We start from the raw sequence: 27,070 nt of genomic DNA on the forward strand, positions 1-27,070 counted from the left end.
GTTTCAAAAGCAAGTTTTCAAATGGAGTTGTAAACACAAGCTTGCGGAAACTACTACATACATTTGTTGAGCGTTTACATTGGTCATGGTGAAAATTCATAAATATAAAAAAATTGTTTTTGTAAACATTCCTTACTTGCCATCGAGTTTGTATTGATAAAAAAATACGTGTTTCCAATTTTGTTTGGCTGTTTCTGCTGTATTGAAAAACCCTTATCTTTAGAGCTACCTGTAGTCCACATAGCCCAGTCAGCTATAGTCCGTTTCAAATAAACACCATGCCAACAATGTTAATCAGTTACATTGTATCACATTATCATTTTCATTATACAATTCATATAGGCCTTGATTTATTTTGAAAGTTATTGAGAGATGGTATACTGGTTGGGGTGGGGTGGGGGGTTAACTTAATGTGGTATTTATTCAGCATCATAAAGAATTTCAGAAGTTGATTTCTGTAGTTGTGTCTCTTGTTGCACCATATTGTGGCAAGAACTGCTCAGTGGGGTTACCTCTGTTTTATGTAATCAGGTTTTACATTAACTGATGCTAAGGATGCTTTTCTTATTCGATATATTTGTGGTCAAAACAATATATCGGAAATTTCAATTTCAATTGAAATGTGGAGGGGAGCGGATCAGAAACCCTTGACTTGGGAAGATGCAGTAGGTACGTGAATAATTTATTAAATTGACACGCGTTTTGCAGAATTTCACAACATTTTACAAATTATATAAATAAACACCCGACCCAAACAGATTTATATTTCATCTTTATGTAATATAACAATGTATAGATTTCCGACCGCCATGTCTTTATTTATCATAAAATCATTAAATGGCTGACTGCGATACACTTCGAATTCCAGAATACCTATATTTTGCAGAACTCGTAGAACCTCGTGTCACCAATAGCCGAATATCGCCATAGTTTGCACTTTTCAATACTATTGCTTGTAATAAATAAATAAAGATTAAGATTCAATCCATTTACTATGTACAGATATAAAGATATTTCATTTCAATATAAATACAAAGATATAAATCAGTCACTGCTATCTCACGTCTCTGGATCCTTCTCATAACTTCCGTCTAGAATGGGTCCAAGACGCGAGGGTTTCTGGCACAGCGATGTCCTACAGTCCTTTGCTACTGACAGCCCTCGTTTACTTGCTTAATATTAAGAACCTGATGATAGGAAACTCATATTTAAAATTCTGTCGCCACAAATAAAGACGGACACAATACAAAATGCACGGCCCCAAATACGAGGAACACTGAACAAAATACGGCCTATATATTAGGAACGATGATCACAATCTACAGATCACCAAACACTCTCTATTACGAGGATATAACACCATGCATTACACACTGTATGATACGAGATGGGCACTCGAACACTCTCAAATACTAGTAAACAGCCATATACATACACACAATAGTGTAGATAGCCACTCGAACACTCAAATACTGGTAAACAGCCATATACATACACACAATATTGTAGATAGCCACTCGAACACTCTCAAATACTAGTAAACAGCCATATACATACACACAATATTGTAGATAGCCACTCGAACACTCTCAAATACTGGTAAACAGCCATATACATACACACAATAGTGTAGATAGCCACTCGAACACTCTCAAATACTGGTAAACAGCCATATACAAAGTACATACACATAATATTGAACTTGTACTTTAAATGTATATCGAACGTATTTCACAATACATTTTATTACTACCATTTAAATGCAATAATACTCACATCACAATACTGAATTTATAAGGAAAAATACACTGAATATTTCAACACAACGTATTTATATATAAAATACATAATAAAACTTACCTCAAAAGCACCCCATACGTAACTGGTGAAAATCTGTAAACTTGTGTTGATAGTTTCTGAGCACCGAAATATTAAAACTATCTTCAAAATGTGGTTTCCAATGATAGGCGTTGTTTGAATGACTACCCGCGCTCGACTGATTTGCACACAAATATATTTGACTGACCGAAATGAGGTGCATGAAGGGGTGAGTTAATATGATGGAATGTAATGGACCTTCAACACAGCGACAAACAAACGGAGACATAAAAAATAAAAGAATAGAGATGATAAAGAAAATTCAATACCGGTTTCTGTTAAAGAAGAAGTCATTTCCAGCATGGTTTCATTACTGAAAGAAAAACATGAATACAAATTTGATTTGGAGACGAGACAACATCTTTTAAGATAAAATTGCGATATGCTTGAAATAATCTAAAAAATAAAATGCATATAAACTATCAGCATATGTGATTCATTTACAGAAGTATCTAATCATAATCAATAAAATGTCCTACCAATAATCAGTTTTAATGTTCAAATGATATAGCCCCCACCACCACCACACCATACCCATGACTCTTCAAAAGATATGTGTAATATACGTCTCTTGATATTGTATGGAATAAATAGAACTTTCATGCTAAGCTTTTTGCGTACTTGTAATTCGTCCTTATGTATGTAAAACTTATACGGTACCAATTTTGATGCATCAGATGCGCATTTCGACAAATAATGTCTCTTCAGTGATACTCAACCGAAATGTTTGAAATCCGAAATAACTATGAAATTTTAGAGCTAAATATAGTCAAAAACAGCGTGTCAAACAAGTGGAGCCAAATTCGTCCAAGGATAAGAGCTATGCATGAGGGAGATAATTCTTAATTTTGAAATAAATTTCTAAATTTTATAACAGCAATTCAATATACATCCGTATTTTCAAGCTAGTAACGAAGTACTTAGCTACTGGGCTGTAGAGACCCTCGGGGACTAACAGTCCACCAGCAGAGGCCTCGACCCAGGGGTCATAATGTAAAACTTATACCGTACCAATTTTTATGTAAAATCAAATTAAGGACCTAAAAGGTCCTAAGGATACCTAAAAGAAATTAGATACAGAATTTTGTGAAACTTTGTCTATTTTTGTGTTATTTAATATTCATTATTCTTTTCCTGCAAATTCAATGGGAAAACATTACCAAAGAATTAAAATTATTCAAAAATGTCTTTTTATTGGTGCATTTAATATATCAATGACCAATTTGCATTGCTGTTTGATCAAATAATAGACATTCTCAAGCAAACATAGTATTTTAAGGGCATAGGATACCCAAGATTGTGAAAGCACCAACCCTGGGATTTTGAGTTATGTAGAAAATATGATTTAGATGCGATATCAAGAATATTGAAACGATATCAGTACGATATTGACTATTTCAACTATACTGGGTTTTGTAATGAGGCTGTAATCATAAGGGTTTGTATAGTCGGTATCGTATTGAAATGGTATCACGTTTCTTAATGTTTTCTGTCATGTCGATATCGACGAAATCTTATCTCTATGAAAGGTGACGATAACGAACAGTGATCAATCTCATAACTCCTATAAGCAACACACAATAGATATCTATCTGATTTATTATGTTCAGGTTTCCCGTCTCGTCGGTATCGACATGGAATCATTATCGTGTTGACTATCATCTGAATCGTGTATGACACTTTTTAGTAAGTTCTTCCTTTCGAAATCATCGATATCATATCAATATCGAATCACGATCTTGTTGTCTATATCGATCATGTGTGTAAAGATCTGTTTGATATATTATTTCCTGTCGAAATCGTCGATATTGTATCGATATGGAATTATGGTCTTGTTGTCTATAATGATCATGTGTGTAAAGATCTGTTTGATATATTATTTCCTGTCGAAATCGTCGATATTGTATCGATATCGAATCATGATTTTGTTGACTATCACCATCATGGATGCCACTTTTAGTTTGATATGTCCCTTATGTTGTGAATGAAATATAAAATTTGATACTGTACGAAGGGTGATTAAAAAGTTTATTGACTGGTACCCCGCATCCCTATAAACAAACCGTCTAATCCTCCTAGGCACCTGACCCCACCTCTGGTGTGTCCGGGGGTCCGTGTATGTCCAAGTCTCTAATTTGTATTGCTTATAGGATTTACGAGATTTAGTACTGTTCGTTATCTTCATCTTTCTACAAATTTTAGGGTACCCTGTGTCCTTATTTGTCATAAGCCGGTTTTTCTTAAGTAAATATGGGTCGAACCTGGTGAAAATTGTATCTTTTCCTGCTGAGTGTTTTTCCTTTAAATAAAACATTAATAATTTAGGTTTCTAAAGAGTTGTACTCTCTCAACATTGATGAAAACTTGGAAATTCCCGATTTCAGACAAAATTGATTGCTATAATATTGCCCTGGGGTAACATTTGATGTTAGAAGTTTGGTATTTATGAACACTACCACCGCAACTTTAACTACAATGGTAGGGTGTATATGAACTTGTTACCACGTCGTCCGTGAGATGGGACACATTGGTGCATGCTTTGAATGGTATGATTCTCTGCTTTCAGTCGATACTTACTGTGTTGTCGTTGCTATGGTAGGTGTCGCTCTTGTTGTTGGTTCTTTTATATAACAACCTTTGTCTGAAATACACGAAACGTAGTGAACTAGTTCAACAGAAGATATTTAAACAATAATTCTATAAGTGTAAAACTTTAAGATCCATTTGTTGCACTGACGGCCACATCTCTACATCGTCATAATGGCTGACTTTCTTTTAAAACATGGATGAAAATATGAATAACAGCAATATTTGTCTATTCATTTAAAAAACATCGCCTATCTGAGTAGCTCAGTAGGTTAGCACGTCGACTGCTGAACTGTAGATCACGGGTTCGAAACCAGCAGGGATTTTGAATTGTTTTCAGATTACTTTCTACTAAAACTGCATTTTTTGACTAAATAAAGTAAATTTGAAAGTTTTTAATTTCAAAATATTGTTGTACATATCCTCCACTTTTCATACACATCAAACTTCCCTGGCGTAGAGTATCTCCGTGAAATAAGAGTACCGCAAACGGTACATGTATACATAATACGCACGTGAAAATGCTGACATAGGTTGTTTTTCTGAAGTCATAATTTGTAGAACTTAGTTTCAGGTAGTATCACCCAGGTTATGACATACTTTCTTTGCAAAATGTAAATGAAGGGTCTTAGCCAAAAACTCTGACAGGAGATAGATAGACAAACCTAGAGTTCTGTGTGTAAAATATTTCCCGAAATTCGATCAAGTTCAACGACTTGTAAATATTCAAATTGTCAAAGAAAATTTAAAATTTGTTGAGAATCAAAAGCCTTGCACTATGCATTTTAAAGTTATTCACAAATACCGTAGTTTCTAAACTACGAGAGGAGTTATAAAGGCAAACCAAGTCCTTTATCTAATATAATATTTCCTTAAAATGGACTAAGTTCAACAACCTATAATTTTCTGAAAAAACTGCAGAAAATCAAAATCTTTGCCACATGCACATCTTCCATAAACATACAAATACTCTGTAAACTTAGAAGATCCTCACTTTAAAACTGTGGAAGGAAAAATTAAAGACAAAGCATGTACTCTCTATTCAATATTTCCTCAAAACTATGTTCAATATAATGTGTAATTTTTTCAAAAATTGAAAAAAAATCAAAATTCATGCCATATGCACGCCTTCAATACCCATATAAACACTCTGTAAAATAGGAAGGTTCTCACTTGAAAACTGTGGGAGGAGTTCATTGAACAAATCATGTACTCTCTTTGCACTATTTTCTCAAGACGGGCTAAGTTCAACAATCTGTACTTTTCTCAAAAATTTACGAAAATCGAAATCCTTGCCACATGCACATCTTCAATATCCATACAAACATTCTGTAAAACAAGATGGTCCTCACATGAAAATTGTTGGAGGAGTTCACCTGACAACTTATGTACCATCCATATAGCAATAATTTTCTAATAAAGGGGCAAAACTCCAGCAAAGGAGATCGAAATGAATCAAAATGGCAACATGTTCTAGAGTGACCCATCTAGAGTGATCTATGTAGGTTCTACATAGAAAGTTTCAGCTTGATAGGTGACAGAGAAATGAAATCAGAAAACCCCGAACGAACGGACAGACGGACGGACGTACAGTCATTATTGTATCATAAAACGTCCCGTCTAAAGACAGAAGTATGAAATGAATCTATTCGCGTAAGCAAGATCACGTTGAGCCTCGTGGTTTTAGAGTAGAGAATTAGAAGATCCAACCTACAGTTGACCAATTCCCTGATATTTACTTGTGGATCTATGAACAAGGATTATCTGTACGAGTTTGGTAGAAGTAAGCCCTGTAGTTCTGAAGATCAAGCACGTAAACAGTATGGCAACAACGATACATTCCAGATAAATTTCGACCAGAAATACTGTTTCAGGGCAGGTAAGAAGTATCAGAGGGAACAGATATTTTGTCAATATAATATATCATTTATAAAAAGCAGTAAAGATCATAAAACTCAACGCGTCGGAAGTAGTACTCAAATACACTTTATTTAAAGTCGAAACTTGTATACATTTTACAATAATCATAAGCTGAAATTGGCTCTTTAACCGACTACAACATATTCACAAATAAGTATACATATATCTATATAATGTTACTTAATGTTATGTAGTAACAAAATAAAGATTGACATAGGAGAGACGGTGAATCATGTTGTGATGTATCTACAAACAATTACACCAGTGATTTTCACATCTATGAAAATTCATTTGAGAGCACAACAAAATAGGAAGCAAATAAAGCAAAAATCAAATCGTTAACACCAGAGACCGCATTGATGGAATAAAGAGTAACGCTAACAGAAATCAGAATTATAACAACAAAAACAACCCAACGTTATTGAAAACAATAACGATGAATATACACTGAATTGATAAATTGCATAAAGGGAACACCGCAGCGAAATTTTTGTTTTCTTTTCTGTGCCGGATAGATATATTTGCTGTACACTGGTTGCCTTTGAAAGGAGTAGTCTCTGACTAAATTCACAGTCTCTTTCATGCTCTTTGAATTGGTTCATCGATGCACGATCAATTGATGTCTTTTGAATTTACATTGAACAGAACATAATTTTTTCCATTTTTTTATTTGCAAGATTACAGCTAGAATGCAAACTTTTACTTGTTTGTATGTTTGACACCTTTACCAGAAGTTGTTGGAGATATGGAGACGTCACCAGCTATGTATGGAATCCTATGCTTAGCACTTATGGGCCGTGACAGTGAGGGTTCTTTATCATTTCAACGCCTACTGTGACAAAGGTGCTTCGTTTGTAAGGTCATATCCCAAAGACCCATGGCTCTCACTTCTAAATGCCGAGCGTTTGTCTAATGAGGGGTCACTAGCTAGGTTTACGTTTTAGGTTTGACGCGGCCATCGCACGAGCAGGACTCTTAACTCACGACCTCCCTCCCAGTTACAAAGCGAGCGCTCTACCATTGAGCTACCACGAATGCAAGCTTAAATACAGTATACAAAGTATGTGTAGCTATGTAAAACAAATCTATACCTTTCAAAGGTTAATAATCGCTACTTACATAAGACTGACGATGGAGACTTGAACTGTTTTGGAGGGCAAAGTTCAGCATCCCCTGTGCATGGCTTCTCATCCAGGTTTCCTTGATAATTGTTGTAATACGGACATTTACCTGTGATATTTGATATGAAATCTGACACATGATGTTTTTGTGTGTCAGTTACGTGAATAAAACCAAACATAATCTCCGAATCCTCATCAATACATGTAACTTCATATTTGAACGCAATAATCACACACGTGATTTCTCCGTAATTAGGCTAGTCGATATACACGTATGTTAAACACGAAGAAGGTTTTTTTGGAGAATGCATCGAACTGAAATATGACTAACACATCGTCCTGGCTTAGAGTGTTTTTTAAAACCATGTAACCATTTGTGCAGCACTAAAAACAATTACAAGGTTTAAAAAGGCATTACTAATTTTTTATTCCAAAAAAATTGACAGGCATAAAGCTTGGCAGACGAACTTGGTAAAAAAAAAAAAAACCGTTATCTGAAACTTTGGTTCAGGCGAGCTAAAAGGGTGTTCAATCTTTATATACTTTTAGATCATACTGCTGCACATGAAACAATTATTCAATCTTGATAGAAAGAGGGTGTTTGTATCTTCCTTTTTCAAGTATCACTGTTATCAGAATACTTTAGAGATGTTTACCGTCTATCTCTCAGTCTGTTTAACATTTTGCCTGTTGTGACCCCCTGTTTGCTCCAAAGACTCGTAACTGGACTGATACATGGGTGAATATAGATTACGGATTTACATTTGTCAATTTACACAAGTATTTGTTCATTTTAGATTTTTTTGTCCATTGCCTTGATTTGCGGGCTTTTGAATGATTTCTAAATATTTTCACATATCTGGGCAATACTTTAACTATTTAGGCAATACTTTAAATACGATCCTCTGATATCAAACTGTAAAATGAGTTAAATTTAATCGTTTAATAGTGGAAGATCGAGGTTCTGGCTCAACTGAACGCTTACATATCCAACGAATTATTGCAGAATTCGATTTGAATCTCTCAGATATTGACAAATTTAATGCATGTATTAATTTCCGTTTAAATTATCCAATGATTTAAAACTTGAAGTGTGTGGATTGGGTATAAAATAAAGTAGTGTAGATTAGCTTATAGACAGCGAAATCATTTGAATAAATTTCAATAATTTTTATTCGTGAACCATGTGATCAGAAATCATTGACGTACCTTTTGCTATCCAGACAATAGAGAAACAGCTAAGTCCCAACACGTCGTCGTCATTTGGCAAACAGTGAATGACCCGGTCATTTTCTAGACATTTCTGATACACCTCCTCTGGGATTTGTGCCAGCGTGATGTCGGTGCAGGACTGAACCGGGTAGAAAATTTCTCGTCCGTGAATTATGTGTACTAAGAGGAGTAGGATTCGTATGTCTACAAAAATTAAGTCATTATTTTAATCATACAACTCAACGTGTATTCTGGAAGGTCATTCATTTAATTCCAGATATTTTAGAAATGTAAATGTCTTGAACCGAGTCGTCAACATCAATCATGGTGTCCGGGCAGAAGTGAAACGATTCCAAATATTCTATCAATATACACACTTATACAGTGTATATATAAATGAATTTGTGATACATCTCCTGGCGCGACAGCCCTATCACACGTCACGCCGTCACACATGCGCAATCGCAGGATTACACGACATCTAGTCACACAAATGTTTCTCATGCAGTGTCAGGGTCAAGCGTTTAGAAAGTAAAAGGACACTACGAGTAAAGGTGTTGTCGTTCTGTCGATGTTCATGACTTCATTTATTTAACAACGCGTCATCAGATTAAGTATGATTGCTCAGCGTACAGTGTGATAGAATGATTGTGTGGTGTATATTGAAATATATGTAATGTAATGGTACAAATCTTATAAGAATGAATGTATTTTACACGAAAAATTGTGTAAGGATCTCAGTATTGTTGAATTTGATGACCGTAAGCCCATCACAAATGTATTTGTTTATCAGTATGTTATTTTACGTTCCTTCTAAAAATGGTTCACTTACATGTATGTAGAGACCACAGGTACTCGGCGTTTTAAATATCTATAATAAAAAATTGTCTTCCTGTAAACATAGCATTCATTATATTATATTTACAGGAAGACATTTTTTTTATTTATTATAGAGAGTGCCTGTGGTAGAGACGTCACCAGCGAAGTGCCAAAACTTTAGACGTATGCATGGGTACTGACTAAAACCCGGTCTCGGTCTTCGGTCTCGGTCCCGTGACTAAAACCCGGTCTTCGGTCCCGGTCCCATATAAATTCAATAAAAATAAAATATATCAGGATATTTGAGCCCCATTTCTCATTAACTTAGGTATGACATCTCATGCCTGCATTCTGATAGTAAATTGATCATATTATTTTCTTCTTTTGTAAAATAATATGTGAAAACTCCGGGACCGGTATAAAAGTGTTATTGTTTACAAGAAATGACTTGTACGAGTCCTTTGGATTCGTTATAATTCTTTTATATTTTTAATATTCCTGATCAGGTAAACGGGGTAATCCGTAGTCACATCAGTGTGCCCGAACGGCCTAACAATTGGTATAAACACATCAGACAGTATATTTGACCCAATGATGTGCTATAATGACAAACTAGATCATTATAACAACCAACGAATGAGCGAAATGCTGACTTTAAACGAGACTGTTGAAACCCCTGTAACATCAAATTGTTTGTCAGTAGCCTGTTTCGATTTCAAATCTGATCATACGCAGAAGAAGCACATGCGTATCGAATCAGTTGAGAGATATAAACACCATATGTAGGTGATAATTGAATATTGTTACATAAATATGGGATGTTGACGAAGTTGATATAATGCAGACCTCAATTCATAATCAACTAATGTCTACGTCATGTTCGCGGCTATTGAGGTTCTCTCGCAAGAAAACCGCAGTAAGAATACAATAGGACCAACATGCAGGTCTCAAAAGCAGGATTTGTATCGAGACGCCATCGATATCACTATAGATAAATCGAAAGGAGAAAAAAAAAATCGAAAAAAGAAGGTAGGTTTTTTCTTGCATGTTTATGTACGTATCAGCTATACCTGTGTAGAAGATTGACATTTTCCATTTTAATGCGCAGACCTGAAAGATATAAATATATGATGGTATTAAAATGTTATAACGCACCTTTCATTAACAAAATGTAGAGAAATCTCAGTTTTGAAATAGTCAAAAGTAATTTCCAGATTAACTCTGCAATATTTCATTGGATAATTTACAACTTGTTTACAAATTCTGAATTTAAATATCAAAATTATATCTTAACAAATTTGGATATTTATATAATACGTAAAATTACAAGATTCAAAACGACAAATCACCGCTTACCAATAGAAACTGGGAGATGGTATGGTATTCCCAGAGCAGAAACAAAATGTAATTTGTGTATTCCGAAATAGGTGACGAATTTCATATTTTTTCATGTGAAAATTTAAAAGACTTTCGAAAAATGTACATAAAAATTCAAAAAATTCATCATAGACCAAATTAGCTGCAGAACTGTAGCTCTCTGAAAAAATATTTTGACATAACAGAGAGCTACAGATCCACCCCTTAAAAAAACCTTCGATTTACGGCGCACAAAAAGCTGTGCACGGTTGAGGCCTTATATCGTTGTATTCTTGAGTTGCTGTCTCATAAATATAATGTAAAAAAATTCTTAACATATTTTCTTTTTTCATAAGTTTAGAAACATGTCATGTGCAGTAATAACTGTTACCACTAGGGAGCGCAAATTTAGTTTCGGTTTTATTCTCTCCGACATAAACAGTCAGGTCCGGGATTTGATCTAATTAGTTGATCCTTTATTAGTGATACTAATGGGAAAATCATTACTACATGTACAATAGAAACAAATTGCGGTCTGTTTCAGCTGGAAATTGTACTTTCACTTTTGCCTCCTAAAATAAATTTGATAAAACGGTTTTACCATTTCCTGTGGGTAGAACAGCAAATAAATCCTTTCTTTTAACAAAAGTTTTTATAAACGCTATAGTTTTAAATGCTTAAGCTTACACGGCGAATTCAATCTGTTACAAATTTCTTCAGTAGTCGTTATTTTGAAGGTGTGTTGAATCAACCAATCAAATCAAATACATGTACCGAAATTTTGGTACGGTTAGCCTCGTTCTGGCGATACAAACGTTATCACGTGTCTTTATCAGACTCTCTGCTCGTCGGAGATTTACGGAGAAAGCAGAAGCTGAGCGTTTGGTTGCATGAGACTATTCTGGGAGTCGATTTTATTAACTCCTCTATGCAGTCATTCGACTCAAAAAGGTTTGGACCTAAAGTTATCATTTCTTTACAAACAGATGCAATATTCAGCTCTAGCAGCAATTACATGTAGTTCGTAAAACAATACGTATTACACGTTTAAACGTATAATTTCTGTAAAATTGACTTTTGTACCGTTGGTCAATATTGAATATGTAAATTGAAAAACATCCAAAATACCACTAGAAATACAATCTAATGTCAACAGCGATATTCACACAACATTTGGTTGCATGAGACTATTCTGGGAGTCGATTATGCAGTCACTCGACTAAAAAAGGTGTGGACCTAAAGTTATCATTTCTTTACAAACAGATGCAATATTCAGCTCTAGCAGCAAATACATGTGGGTACTACTAAACAGAGTACGTTAGAGTACGATAGAGTACTTTAGAGTACGCTAGTAAAATTTCAATATTTAATGCAATTCAATTGTTTATTTGTATGTATACCACTTAAATAAAGATGATTATAAAATAAAAGTGCAATATTTGTCAAAAGTATTTGGTATTTTAGTGATATTTTAACCAGAAAACATTAAATGTATTGAAGATTTACGGCATCCCGATTATTAGTAGTTTGTTTTGAAAAAGTATTAAATTTGATCGGGATCGGAATCAAACGGTAAACTTTAACTTACAATAATTCCTAAAATAATGAAAACAAACACAATATATTCCAGATATACATTTATTAGGTTAAACTAAAGTAAGAACATCTACGAACAGCAGTTAAATTGCATTAAATTATGAAATTTTACTAGCGTACTCTAAAGTACTCTTTCGTACTCTGTTTAGTAGGACCGAATACATGTAGTTTGTAAAACAATACGTATTACACGTTTAAACGTATAATTTCTGTAAAAATTAACTTTTCTACCGTTGGTCAATATTGAATATGTAAATTGAAAAACATCCAAAATACCACTAGAAATACAATCTAATGTCAACAGCAATATTTCACACAACGTTGTAGCGTGGGCCTAGAAAAAAATCGGTTTCTTTGAAATTGCGGTTTCTGCGTATTCTCTATAACAGCTACGTGGACCTTTCAAAATTCAAAGATACATATACACTGTACATGTACACACGTGTCAACAATCGGTAAATCAATCGGTTGGCGATGATAGTAGCGTCAACTGATTTATGACTCCTTATAGGAGTTATGAGATTGATCACTGTTCGTTATCTTCGCATTTTCACATAGATATTTTACTGTCAATAGTTGATGCTTGCAAAGTTACGTTCAAGGTGATTTTCCTAGATGATTTGCATAGAGCTCCAGGAAATGATTTAAAATTTAAGTAAGATCATATACAATTCTAAAGATAAAAGATAAGTAAATATCTGAGATTTAAGTTCTTGCACTTTAAGCAACAAATAATTATTTAGTTGTGTAAGTCATGTCAATTCTTTCCCCCATTTTAAAAAAAAATAGTTGTAGATTTTTTTTTTGATTTTTTTTATTACGAATTAGCATAAACCTAAGAATTATGATATGTTGAAATAGTAAAATACAATCCAGACAATGTGTTAATTTACCAGTGTCGATATGTATCTAGCATAAATAATTGCGCTTTGATTGATAAAGAGATACAATACATGTATATATGTACCTTTATGCATAAGTTTAGAACTTTTGAGGGTACTTCTCAATTTCTTTTTAAAAATAATTCTCATTCCCAGAAGCATCTGGTGCAAATCTAGACATAAAATCAACTCCCATTAGTACGTTGATTTCGAAAGTGATTTTGAATTTTAGGGTCATAGACGGGTGCTGTTGTGTTTTTGACGAAATAAAGCGCCAGAGAAGATTTTGTCGAAATCGCGATGCATTCCTGTCCCTTCACTCGTTATGCTCAGTGGTTGTTGTTTACATTGTACATAAATCTTATTTACCAAACTTCCGTCAGAGTTCGTTTGCACGCAAACAAAATTTCATTTATGAATTTTTTTTTTTTATCAAATGAAACCTCTGATGATAAGTGCACTTATTGTGTTATGCAATTAGGCCGCGTTGCAATCGCGGACGTACATTAACCAAAAACGGTATGTGTTATGCGGTATATAGTACTGTCTCTGTGTGCGGAGACGCAGAGAACCATGGGTGGTATGCTTATTTACAGTAGACACACATATAACTTGGTCCACATCCAGGTATACAAATCCGGGAAACAATTAGTAAGAGTAATCTCCTGTACACCATACACATAATAGCGTATATGCAATCGAACTCACTACATATACCTGTATTAGATATTGACTTTACATACTGAATTGAACAAAACCAGTTGTTATGTTGAAGAATATCATAAAGTTGTTATGCTATTACAGTGATATTTTTCAGTACCTAGAACAAAAACCTAATATCTATGAACACAGAAGAACTAAAACTGTGTGTCAACCTAACGTAATGTTCCATACCTTTTCAATTTCAAAATCCATGGCGTGGGTTGCTGAAGTTATTCTATTTCCTTATTCGCCTTCTCGTATCCATTCTCTCACCAGAGGGCGCGTTACGCAAGCTTCACATACACCTCTGTCAACGCTTGGAATCACGTGACAATATAATCACATGATATAAACATCCTTTCCCTTTAAAAGTTCAGGCAACAGGTGATACATTAGGCTCTTTTCATGACCAACTGACACTTTAATAAGTGCATATTTACCATTTAGCTGTTTGTCTCTTATTTTACAAGTTTTATCGTATTTTTACAGCCTTTCTTACTTTTGATTCCATGTTTACATTTAAATCTCCACCACGTGTATATCCTACATTCATACGCATATTACGAAGTAGTTCCAAATTTATGATCAGAAAACGGCGATTTTAAACAATTTACAGTACGCATCAATTTAATTGCACCAAAAACATATCATAATATGACTAAATATTTAGTCCAAAACATAAATGTTGGATCAAAGAAACTTTTACAAGATTTCTGTAAAAAGCCGTTGTCAGAGGTGTTGTGCGAGGAGCGCATGGGACTCTGGGTAGAGAATGTTCTCGTATCATGTATCACTTATAATTACCTCAAATATCGAACCCGAACCGTTTATAGCATACGCATATTGGCGTAAAGATCAAAACAGTGCAATGACATTGTGTACTCCTACGTAATGAAAATATAATTCAAGCGCAATGGCGTTAAGGGAATGTGATGCTGCAATGAAAGTAATTTGATTTTTTTAAATATAAAAGTAGCTCAATTATAGAAAGGAGGTCGGTCCTGTTTAAAAAAAGACAACTTTTATGTAGATATATGAATTGGTTTCCGTGGGAACAATCTCAGAACTTCCCAATCTTGAAAAACCAATATATCCAACATTTTGCAGTGATAGATAAAAAAAGACCCGTAGAAAACAAACAGGATATGATTTGAATAAAAGGTGAAGATAACTAATAGCGATCAATCTCATAACTCCTATAAGCAATACAAAATAGAGATCTGGGCAAACAAGGACCTCGGATATACCAGAGGTGGGATCAGATGCATAGGAGGAGTAAGTATCCCCTGTCGACTGGTCACACCGACGAGGATCCTATACTTTGATTAGGTAAACGGAGTTATCCGTAGTCAACAAAACAAAGCGCGTTTCCTCAGTCCCTCCATCGCCGCAAACCACGGGTTATTGTTTCATTCTATTCGTGAAATAACCCGTGGTTTGCGACGATGCAGACCCTTTAAAAATGGCATTTTCACCACATACTTTTGAAGAAAATGGTCAGTATAATATGCTGAACATGACTAGATTTTAAAACTTTTTATTTCATTTCAAAGAATGTATTCATAGGTAGAAATCTAACCAAAAAATATAGGTATCTACATGAGTTTGATAAAAAGATATAATCAACCGAGCATCATCTACCTCATTCAAAATTTCACATCTGCATTACTTTAAACAAATCAAATTTCTCTTCTCTACAACACTTTTAAAAAACACACCAAACAGAACATTTGAATATTTTCTTTTCCTAGTGATTAATATGTAAAAAATATTTTAGATAGCATTAAAACATTTATGACAAACGGGATGACTTTAGCTTCTCCATCGTCAACTTCCCGTATTTATGTAGCGATATTCCATTATCACCTGCATATGGTGTTTATATCTCTCAACTGATTCAATACACAAGAGCTTGTTCTGCGTAGTATGATCAGTTTTTAAATCGAGGTAGGCTACTGACAAATAAGTTGATGTTACAGGGGTTTCAACAGTCTCGTTTAAAGTCAGCATTTTGCAAATGATCTAGTTTGCCAGTACAACCTATCATTGGGTCAAATGCTGTCTGATGTGTTTGATACCGATTGTAAGGCCGTTCTTGGCACACTGATTTTGACTACGGATAGCTCCGTTTACCTGATCAAGACATAGGGCTTACGACGGGTATGGCCAGTCAACAGGAAATGCTTACTCCTCCTGGGCACTTGATCCCACCTTTGGTATGTCCAGGGGTTCCTGTTTGCCCAACTCTCTATTTTGTATTTCTTATAGGAGTTATGAGATTAATATCTATTCGTTGTTTTCACCTTTCATTGGAAATATGTAAGCCTGAAATTTTCTCTGTCTTTGCATTTTGAGCGTAAATGTTCATGATAAACACCTAAAAATCATATTCAGTATGAATGCATTTAGATGTCTTAAAATTTCATTGAAAGAATGCATTAGGCTACAGAATTTAGAAAATCAACACCAATATATACCTAGGTCAAATATAAAGATATACCAATCAAACTTGTTCTACGTCATCAAAAATTCAAATCTGAAAGTAACCAGAATATTAAAATATTTGACTCGAATCTTCTTATGCACAAACTCATTTGTTTTACTCCAAGCCACCTGATCCCACCTCTGGTGTGTCCAGGGGTCCGTGTTTGCCCAACTACATGTATATATTTTGTATTGCTTACAGGATTATGAGATTGATCACTGTTCGTTATCTTTACCTTTTGTTTAAAAAAATAATCCAAACAATCTGTGTTCCGATATTGATACAGTTGCACATGCATGACAAAATCTTCTTGAGAAGCCAAAAAGAAATTCAAAAGGGAGGTGGGAATGTAACAAGATGGTACATTTTTCGTCCCAAAGGATGACACAAATTGAACATGTTCATAAAAAAAAATTCAATCAAAAAAGGGGGCATTGCATCATTTCTCCTAAATCTGCCACTTTATAAAGAAATTAACTCTACTGTATGACAAACGGGATGATTTCAGCTTCTCCATCGTCAACTTCCCTTATTTGTGTAGCAATATTCCATTATCACCTGCATATGGTGTTTATATATCTCAACTGATTCGATATGCAAGAGCTTGTTCTGGGTATAGTCAGTTTTTAAATCGAGGTAAGCTATTGACAAACAAGTTGATGGTACAAGGATTTCAACAGTCTCGATTAAAGTCAGCATTTCGCAAATTCTATGGTCGTTATAACGATCTAGTTCGTCCGTACAACCTATCATTGGGTCAAATGCTGTCTGACGTGTTTCATACCGATTGTTAAGCCGTTCTTGGCACACTGATTTTGACTGCGGATAACTCCGTTTACCTGATCAGGATATAGGGCTCACAACGGGTGTGACTGGTCAACAGGGGATGCTTACTCCTCCTAGGCACCTGATCCCACCTCTGGTGTGGTCAGGGGTCCGTGTTTGCCCAACTATCTATTTCATATTGCTTGTAGGAGTTATGAGATTGATCATTGTTCGTTATCTTCATCTTGAATATTAAAAATGAACTACAATCGGTTTGGTTATTTTTTTTTTATAACGCAATCTTGGGAAGGGTTTGGGAAGGTCTATTTGAATAGGGAATTTGGATAAGAAATATTTCAGTTTTGAAGTCGAAAATCAGCAGCTTAGAGCAATATCTCAATTCATTACCCCCCCCCCCCCCCCCCAGATCAACACTTCTATGAAAATGAACAGACGTGCAGATGCTTGATTATACAATGTCAGATTTACAGTAAACGATTATTATTTGATGAGTGCTGCTACATGATGATGAAATAAGTTTTGACACCACATGTTTATTCCTTTAAGGAATACAAAATAAAGAGTTGGGCAAGCACAGAGCCCTGAACATACCAGAGGTGGGATCAGGTGCCTAGGAGGAGTAAGCATCCCCTGTCTTGAATATTAATATTTCCAATACCAGATTTATCTTAAAACAGAGACAACCTTTTGTCATTTTGGTAGAAAAGATGGTGTTTGAATGAAACGTAGTGTTGCATCTATGAGATGCATTCACAATTTGTTTTAATTCTTCACGCATTCTATGAGATGCGTTCACAATTTGTTTTAATTCTACACACATTCTTTGAGATGCGTTCACAATTTGTTTTAATTCTACACGCATTCTATGAGATGCGTTCACAATTTGTTTTAATTCTACACGTATTCTGCAATAAAACATAAAAAACTCTCATATGTATTCTACTCGTGTCAGCATTCCATGTTTTATTTGGAAGTTTTTATTTGATATTTGTAACCCTGACAGTGTCCTACAAATAGGAAAATGAATGTCTCGTAGAAACGCCGAGTTTTGGTACTGATTAAATGCATTGCTTATTAAGAATTCCGTGTTGTTAACTGGCCTTCATTCTTATCTCCGCTTCGTTTCCGTCATTTTATTTGTTGGAAAGTAAAATACGCATTTGCTAAAGGAATTAGACTGGATTCCTTGCTAAGGTTAATTGATAGCAATTGTCACAAATATGCATAGACTAAATAAATACTATAATTTTATATGTACACGTAGCGTAAAGTGTATTATTATCATGAGAATCTGCTTGAATTCACTATACATTTGTGAACAGTATTGAAAACTTTGCTGTTAATTTCATATTCCAAGTTTTCCTCTACTTCAAAGTAAAATCCGCGTGTTAATGATAGATAATTCATATGTTTGTAAAGTTTCATGGAACAAAACACATCTTACAACAAAGAAAATGTAATATGATATCTTCACTGTTAGGAAAATCGATAAGATTCGGGTTCGATGTTTGAGGCGATCATAAGTAATAGATATAAGGGCTTTAATTTGCATTTTAAATTTAGCAATTTACGCCATGGATTTTAAAATTGAAAAGGTATGGAACATTACGTTAGGATCACACAGAGATGATAGTTTCAGTGTCTAATGTCTAATGTCTCCTGTGTTCGTAGATATTAGCTAAATGTACTGGGTGTTGTCTAATGTCTCCTGTGTTCGTAGATATTAGCTAAATGTACTGGGTGTTGTCTAATGTCTCCTGTGTTCGTAGATATTAGCTAAATGTACTGGGTGTTGTCTAATGTCTCCTGTGTTCGTAGATATTAGCTAAATGTACTGGGTGTTGAAAACTGTCGCTGTATTAACATAACCACTTTCATATTTTTCAACATAACAAAGGGTTTTTAGTCAGAGTGTAAAGTCAAAATCTAATAGAGGGCATACCAGACAATATTTTACTTTACAGGAAGCAATAATGAACGAAGTCGATCGAAGTGAAGACGTAAATTTGAAATTAGTTATATTCTATTACTTTTGTTTCTCCCTCTATTTAAATACACGCCACCTCTCTTTCAATTTTGTTTTATCATGGTGCAAACAGACATGTTATTTATGTCTCTGCCCATGGCAACATGTTTGTACATGTACACTGGTAGTTCTAGACTTGTCGAAGCTGTGCATCGGAAGGTATCACGGCAGTAATTAATTTCACTATATATTACTATAGAGAAAAAAACCCCATTGAAAATCAGTTTGTAAAATTGATGCCAAATAACGCAGTTGGAAATATCCAATGTTACCTGTCTCGTCTGCCGACACCGGATTAAAGAACACCCACGCGGTATCCCCCCAAACAAATTACCTGCAAACACGAATATCCTCAAATACACGTGTTTTTCACATGTGTGTAAACAGTCTAAGCGCACTTCAAGAAATCGCCCAAGCTACATGCACCAACATCAAATAGTTATTGTTTTTTATACAATTGATCATTTCAACAAATTACACAATATTTCCTAATCTGGGGTACAAAAATTAAGAGAAAAGAAAGGTGGAGGAAATGAGAAAAGCTGCGCATTAACAAATTATTCTTTTAGATAAATGGAACTACAGTTGATTGGACAATTATTTGCGTGATACCTGAAGGTGGAAACGTCTTGCAGATCACGATGGGTAAAATATTCCACGGTGCATGTTCATTCACATGCGTTACGTTCCATTTTCATGTGCGCATTGATTTTTTTTTTATGTTTCCTGAATTTTGTCAATGGGGAGAAACATTACAGTCTCGTTTGGGGGTCAATATTTCGCAAAGTTTAGACTATAGTCGTTAGTACGATCCAATAGAAATGGAACCTGTCATTGTGTAAAGGCTGTCAGACGTGTTTGTGCTGGTTGTTAGGCCGTTCTATGCACACTGATTTTGACTACGAGGTACTCTAGCTGCTCGGGGCGTTGGGCTCAAAATAAAAGACAACACAGAATCGTCCACTTCTGCTTCACACTTAGACATGTTAGTGAAAATAGATGTTAACGACAAACTAACAACTCAACTTTACGACAAACGGGATGATTTTAGCTTCTCCGCCGTCAATTTCCCATATTTATGTAGCAATATTCCATTATCACCTGCATATGGTGTTTATATCTCTCAACTGATTCGATACACAAGGGCTTGTTCTGCGTGTGGTCAGTTTTTAAATCTAGGCAAGCTACTGACAAAGTTGATGATACAGGGGTTTCAACAGTCTCGATTGAAGTCAGCATTTTACAAATTATATGGTCGTTATAACGATCTAGTTTGCCAATACAACCTATCATTGGGTCAAATGCTGTCTGACGTGTTTCATACAGATTGTTAGGCCGTTCCTGGCACACTGATTTTAACTACGGATAACTCTGTTAGGGCTCACGGCGGGTGTGACCGATTGACAGGGGATGCTTAATCCTCGTAGGCACCTGATCTCATGCCTGGTATATCCAAGGGTCCGTGTTTGCCCAACTCTCTATTTTGTACTGCTTATAGTAGTAATGAGATTAATCACTGTTCGTTATCTTTACCTTTCATATATGTATTTGTGCAATCAGCTGTTTATTTGGGGTTGCGAATATAATACCCTTATTTTCACCCAGATGTCTATTTCCGATCATTATTCCCTTATTTATATATCTACATTTGTGTGTGATCATCGATAAATATTTTGAATTGTGCACGCAGTATACCCAACCAGATGCTCAGTGTATATGTACGTGCATTATCTAATTCCTGATTTCTATAAACTGCAAAACCCCTAACCATTCAAACATCCGATACAGGAAAAATATTCAAATCTTGATATCTCTCCTGATTGAAGACACCATGATTGGCACGAGTGACGTGTGTTACCGTCTGTATAATGGAATGACAGCGTGTTGTAAAGTCCCGCATGTTAAGATACAAATGGAGTATATTTTGTTTTGTGGAATGAAAATCTAAAGTCGTTAAGTGTACTTCTCTGATATCGGTAAATAGATGTCGCATGGGATGCGTTGTTTTTATTTTGGCGTGTATGCCACGTGCATTACCTATGCATATTCACCTGTATTTTGCAAGAATTGAAGTGAAAAATGTATATTTTATGCTCTTTGATTATTCCATTCTATCAGTATATAATTGGAAAACAATTTCTCCACATCATTTCATAAGAAACTGCAAATGCTTGCATGCACTTGCAAGCATACAAGAAAAGCTTTTTTCACATTTTGTCTAAATCATCTAAACTTTCAAAATATTTCACTAATGCACAATATATATTTTGTAATTTTGAGCAAAGCATGATGTTTTTAAATGGGATTTTATTTATTTCTCGTTCCCCATATATTGCTTTCGGATATGTGCACTTGTCGAGTCCACCTAGAAAAATCACTCAGTTCTGACAAACACATTTGGGGTACATACGGATAGAGTAAATATGGCATATAAGAGGAGAAATGTGTACGTATTTATGAATTCATGTCATCTCTAATATTAATGACAAACTAACTATTCGACGTTATGACAAACGGGATGACCTCAGCTTTTCCACCGTCAAATTCCCATATTTATGTAGCAATATTCCATTATCACCTGCATATTATGTTTATATCTCTTAACTGATTCGATAAACAAGAGCTTATTCTGTGTATGATAAGTTTTTAAATCGAGGCAGGCTATTGAATTTCGCAAATTGTACGGTAGCTACAACGATGTAGTTTGCCAATACCACCTGTCATTGGATCAAATGCTGTCTGACGTCTTTCATACCGATTGCTAGGTCGTTCTACGCACTAATTTTTACTACAGATTACTCTGTTGACCTTATAAATATATAGGCTCACGGCGGGTGTGACCAGTCGACAGGGGATGCTTACTCCTTCTAGGCACCTGACCAAACCTTTGCTATATTCAAGGGTTCGTCTTTATCTAACTATCTATTTCGTATTGCTTATACGAGTTATGAGATTGATCACTGTTCGATATCTTCACCTTTCATTTGACTACTTTCCGAACAGGGCTTTTTTTTTTTACATTTTGTTAATGACAGATGTGTTATAACATTTATCCTTTAATCTGGAAGTTTCACACATTGCTTTTCGTATAAGTGTGTTGTAACATTTTAATACCATCTTCTATTTATATCTTTCAGGTCTGTGCATTAAAATGGAAAACATCAATCTTCTACACAGGTATAGCTGATACGTACATAAAGATATATCATTTTACAACTTCATAGAAACTGAATACCTTATTTCGATTTATTTTATTTAGTGAAAGAATACCGAAATTCGAGTACAAATATCGATGACGTCCCCATTCAAATCCTTCTCTTGAAACCTGCATGGTCGTCCCGTTGGGTTTTTTGCGAAAGAACCACATAGGGCTATTTATGAATTTTATTATGAATTGAGATCTGCTTTAGATCAATTGCAGGTATCAGAATGAAGTTTCACTTAGAACTGTCCAATGTTCAACTGCTTGCCGGAGTAAATATCTTTGAAACTCCTCGATGTCACTTACTTGTGCAAGGTGAAGATAACGAACAGTGATCAATCTCATAACTCCTACAAGCAATACAAAATATATAGTTGGGCAAACACGGACCCCTGGACACACCAGAGGTGGGATCAGGTGCCTAGGAGGAGTAAGCATCCCCTGTTGACTGGTCACACCCGTTGTGAGCCCTATATCCTGATCAGGTAAACGGAGTTATCCGCAGTCAAAATCAGTGTGCCAAGAACGGCTTAACAATCGGTATGAAACACGTCAGACAGCATTTGACCCAATGCGAGATTGTATTGACGAACTAGATCGTTATAACGACCATAGAATTTGCGAAATGCTGACTTCAATCGAGACTGTTGAAATCCCTGTACCATCAACTTGTTTGTCAGTAGCTTACCTCGATTTAAAAACTGACTATATCCAGAACAAGCTCTGTCATATCGAATCAGTTGAGATATATAAACACCATATGCAGGTGATAATGGAATATTGCTACACAAATATGGGAAGTTGACGATGGAGAAGCTGAAATCATCCCGTTTGTCATACAGTTGAGTTGTCAGTTTGCCGTTAATGTCTACTTTCAAAAAAATATCTAAGTATGAAGCAGAAGTGGACGACTCTGTGGTATCCTTTATTTCGAGCTCACGGGGATATATCAAATTGACATATGAATGAAAGCTATCATTATTAATAGACAAAACGTCGTCGATATATCTAAAAGTCGAATTGAAGGTCACAGCTAGAGATTTATATCAATAACATTTAATTGTTTAATGTTCGCCAGGATAACATAGGATGTACCCAATAAAGCCATTATAACTGTAGAAATAGACAGAATTTACCTTGTACACGGACAGGTACAAACACGTCACCTGATCAATGACTTACTTATATTGTAGGTGTAAGGTATCTTTAAATGTCTCCAACCGGTTTTATAACTATCCACTCTGCTTTAAATTGTGTGCTTAAATCAATACAGATAAGCTTGAATGATATTTTATTGCGGTGCATGATAAAATTTAGAAATTAATTTCAAAATTAAGGATTATCTCCCTCATGCATAGCTATGATTCTTAGACAAATTTGACTCCAGTCTTTGGCACTCTGTTTTTCTTTTTAGTTCTTACAAGTTTACTGTTATTTCGGATTTCCAATATTTCGGCTTGAGCATCACCGAGGAGGCTTGATTTGTTGAAATGCGCACCTTATGCATCAAAATTGGTACTGTATAAGTTTTACAGTACGCGTGTTTTGATAAAATATAAAATAACTTTTGTACAAATAAGGAAAGAGGAATTGCAAAATATTAGATATGATTTTACCCGCCGTGGATAACAACTTCGGAAATGATAGGAGGAACATTTTTCATGTTTAACTTAGGCCCAGCATTAAAAAAAGTCTTTCGAACAAAACCGGTGGGCGTTACAATTGGTACGGTAAAAAAGTCTTGCTGATGAAAGGTGAATATAAGGAACAGTGATCCATCTCATAACTCTTATAAGCAATACAAAAAAGAGAGTTGGACAAACACAGACCCCTGGATACACCAGAGGTGCCTAGGAGGAGTAAGCATCCCCTGTCGACCAGTTGCATTACATAACTTTCAATATACAACACAAAGGCACTCTATCACATTGTATGTTGAACAAACACACTTTATATGACTACGCATTATTAAACAAAGAAATAAAAACCTTTAGTTGTAGTGTTCCTTTACTTTCATAAACCTAACATTGCATGAGAAATGACGAGTTATGTGACTAGATGTCGTGGAATTCCGTGACTGCACATGTGTGACGGCGTGGTGTGTGTCAGGAATTTCGTGCTTGAAGATATCTCACAAATCCTTTTATGTATGTTCGGAAAGGTTTCGCTTCTACCCGAACACTACGATTAATGTTGAGGACTCACTTAAAAAGATTTACATATTTAAAATACATGTGTATTTGGAATTAAATGCGTGATTTTTCAGAATACGCGTCATGTTGGTTTTTGTAGGCATACTAATCATACTACTCTTGGTACACATTGTTCACGGACGAGAAAACTTCTACCCTGTTCAGTCCTGCACCGACATCACGCTGGCACAGATCCCAGACGAGGTGAATCAAAAATGTCTAGAAAAGAATCGGGTCATTCACTGCTTGCCAGATGGCGATGATATGTTGGGACTTAGCTGTTTCCCTATTGTCTGGATAGCAAAAGGTACGTCAATGATTTCTGACCACGTGGTTTAGGAATGGAACTTATTGATAATTCATTATATATAACATATAAACTTACTTCGCTGGTTTATAAGCTAATCTGCAGTTATATTATACCCAATCATACACTTCGATTTTGAATTATTTGGTAATTTTAAAGGAAATTAATACATGCATTGAATTTGTTAATATCAGGGATATCTATATATTTTGTTGGATATGTAAAGGTTCAGCTGAGTCAGAACCTCTATCTTGCCGTATTTAGACGATTAAATTTGACTTTGTTATGGTATGATATCAGGGGATATTAATAAAAGTATTGCCTAAATGGTTGAAGTATTGTCCAGTAATAGTAAAGCTATTTAGAAATCATTTAAATAAACACCAAGCAAGGCAATGAAAAAAAAAATAATAAAACTAGTAATCCTAATTGTTCGAGAACAATTAGAGGTCTTTCCACCTTTTCTGGATTTGTTTCTTGACCTTCAATCTTGATCCATTCTTCAGTAGGTCAAATGAGGCCAAAAAACTTTCAAGTCAATGTAAATTTGGAAAACTTTCAGGGGCCGTAACTATTTAAAGGGGTTGGTGAATCTTTTCACACTGAATAGATTGAAGAGTCTACTAAATCAGTACAAAACATTAATGATTAAGGTTTGGTATCTTCAGGGTTAACAGTTTCGAAGGACTAGTGATAACAAGCTTTATTTGTAAGATGGGCAATAATTTTTAAAGGAGCCCGGCTTAAGGGCCAAGAAAGATGTTTTAATTGGTTTTAAAAGAACATACTAATGATGCAATGAAAAATGATGTATGTTGAAAGACAAGAGACATAAAAAGAGCTAAATTCTCAATATTTGAAGTAACTTTGACCTTTACCTAATATTCAGGGTCAAAGGTCAATGATCACATTGCAGTTGGTCCCATGTTTCTATGATTATCCGTTTAAAAGTTAACGATTAGCACAAACACATAAAAGGGCAATAACTCATATAAGGGGTCAGCGGATCCTTTCACACTGAATATGTTGAAGTTGTGCTTTGAGAAACCGAAGACATTGGTAAAGATTTGGTGTCTCTATGGTCTATGGTTTCAAAGGGGTAGCGATAACAAGGTTAATAATGTAAGGGGCAATAACTTTTAAAGGGTTCAGTCTTAGGGTACAGGTATCAAATCTTTAAAATGAAGTTAAAACGACATACTAAAGATTCAATTATATGTAGTATATGTTGAAAGACAAAAGCGATCTACAAAGAGCTAAATTTCTCATATTTTGAATGACCTTGACCTTTGACTTTGACTTAAATTAAAAGGTCAAAGAATGAAGATTCTAATGCAGTTAGTCCCATGTCTCTAGGATAAATGGTTTTAATTTTTTTTAATTATTTGTAAAAATCAAAAACTTTCAGGGGCAATAACTCATAAAAGGGGTCGAAGAATATTTTCGCAATGAATAGATTGAAGAGTCTCCTTGAATAGTTGAAGATATTGGTGAAGGTTTGGTGTCTCTACGGTCTATGGTTTCAGAGGAGTAGCGATAACAAGGTTAATACTGTAAAGGGCAATAACTTTTAAAGGGGTCAATCTTAGGGTACAGGAATTAAATCTTTAAAATAGATTTAAAAGGACATACTAAAGATGCAATGATATGTAGTATATGTTGAAAGACAAAAGAGATATAAAAAGAGCTAAATTTCTCATATTTTGAATGACCTTGACCTTTGACCTTGACATAAATTAAAAGGTCAAAGGATGAAGATTCGAATGCAGTTAGTCCCATGTCTCTAGGATAAATGGTTTTAATTTTTTTCAATTATTTGTAAAAATCAAAAACTTTCAGGGGCAATAACTCATAAAAGGGGTCGAAGAATCTTTTCGCAATGCATAGATTGAAGAGTCTCCTTGACTAGTCGAAGACATTGGTGAAGGTTTGGTATCTTTACGGTGTACGGTTTCAGAGGAGTAGCGATAACAAGGTTAATACTGTAAAGGGCAATAACTT

At 35.0% G+C, this 27,070-nt stretch overlaps 2 protein-coding genes across 9 annotated transcripts in view; one reads left to right on the forward strand and one right to left on the reverse strand.

The window, feature by feature from the left end:
- Positions 1–973: 973 nt before the first annotated feature.
- LOC125664076 (uncharacterized) lies at positions 974–14,391 on the reverse strand. Of its 5 annotated transcripts, none has more exons than XR_008799602.1 (7): positions 14,264–14,389; positions 10,607–10,646; positions 8,715–8,921; positions 7,504–7,614; positions 4,456–4,519; positions 1,861–2,191; positions 974–1,187 (listed from the first exon to the last, which is right to left on the reverse strand). XR_008799602.1 is itself a non-coding variant. In XM_056152687.1 (7 exons), the coding sequence occupies exons 1-7, from the start codon at positions 14,282–14,284 to the stop codon at positions 1,180–1,182; spliced, it is 465 nt and encodes a 154-aa protein (XP_056008662.1). In that variant the 5' UTR covers positions 14,285–14,391; the 3' UTR covers positions 974–1,179. The 5 variants fall into 5 exon arrangements, 4 of the variants coding, with proteins under 4 accessions (XP_056008662.1, XP_056008660.1, XP_056008659.1 ...); XM_056152687.1 differs by having other exon boundaries at positions 2,148–2,191; positions 7,504–7,584; positions 14,264–14,391; XM_056152685.1 differs by having other exon boundaries at positions 2,148–2,191.
- A 4,448-nt stretch (positions 14,392–18,839) lies between these two features.
- The window catches only part of LOC125664077 (uncharacterized), a 40,643-nt gene continuing 32,412 nt past the window's right edge, over positions 18,840–27,070 (forward strand). For all 4 annotated transcript variants that reach the window (XR_008799603.1, XM_056152688.1, XM_056152690.1 and 1 more), the window contains exons 1-3: positions 18,840–18,937; positions 22,506–22,545; positions 24,863–25,069. Coding sequence is in view for 3 of the 4 variants with exons in the window: in XM_056152688.1 (XP_056008663.1) it covers positions 18,917–18,937; positions 22,506–22,545; positions 24,863–25,069 (268 nt within the window). In the remaining variant the exon portion in view is untranslated. The remainder of the gene's footprint in view (positions 18,938–22,505; positions 22,546–24,862; positions 25,070–27,070) is intronic.

The sequence above is a fragment of the Ostrea edulis genome, chromosome 1 (assembly GCF_947568905.1).
Source record: "Ostrea edulis chromosome 1, xbOstEdul1.1, whole genome shotgun sequence".
NCBI lineage: Eukaryota > Metazoa > Mollusca > Bivalvia > Ostreida > Ostreidae > Ostrea > Ostrea edulis.

Excerpts from the sequence above, each read along its gene's own strand:
- LOC125664076 (XM_056152683.1), bottom strand. The coding sequence starts at position 14,284 with ATGGATTTTGAAATTGAAAAG. Across the intron at positions 10,647-14,263 it reads TGGATTTTGAAATTGAAAAG|GTCTGCGCATTAAAATGGAA; the intron begins GTATGGAACATT and ends TATATCTTTCAG. Across the intron at positions 7,615-8,714 it reads TATTGTCTGGATAGCAAAAG|GTAAATGTCCGTATTACAAC; the intron begins GTACGTCAATGA and ends CAAATATCACAG.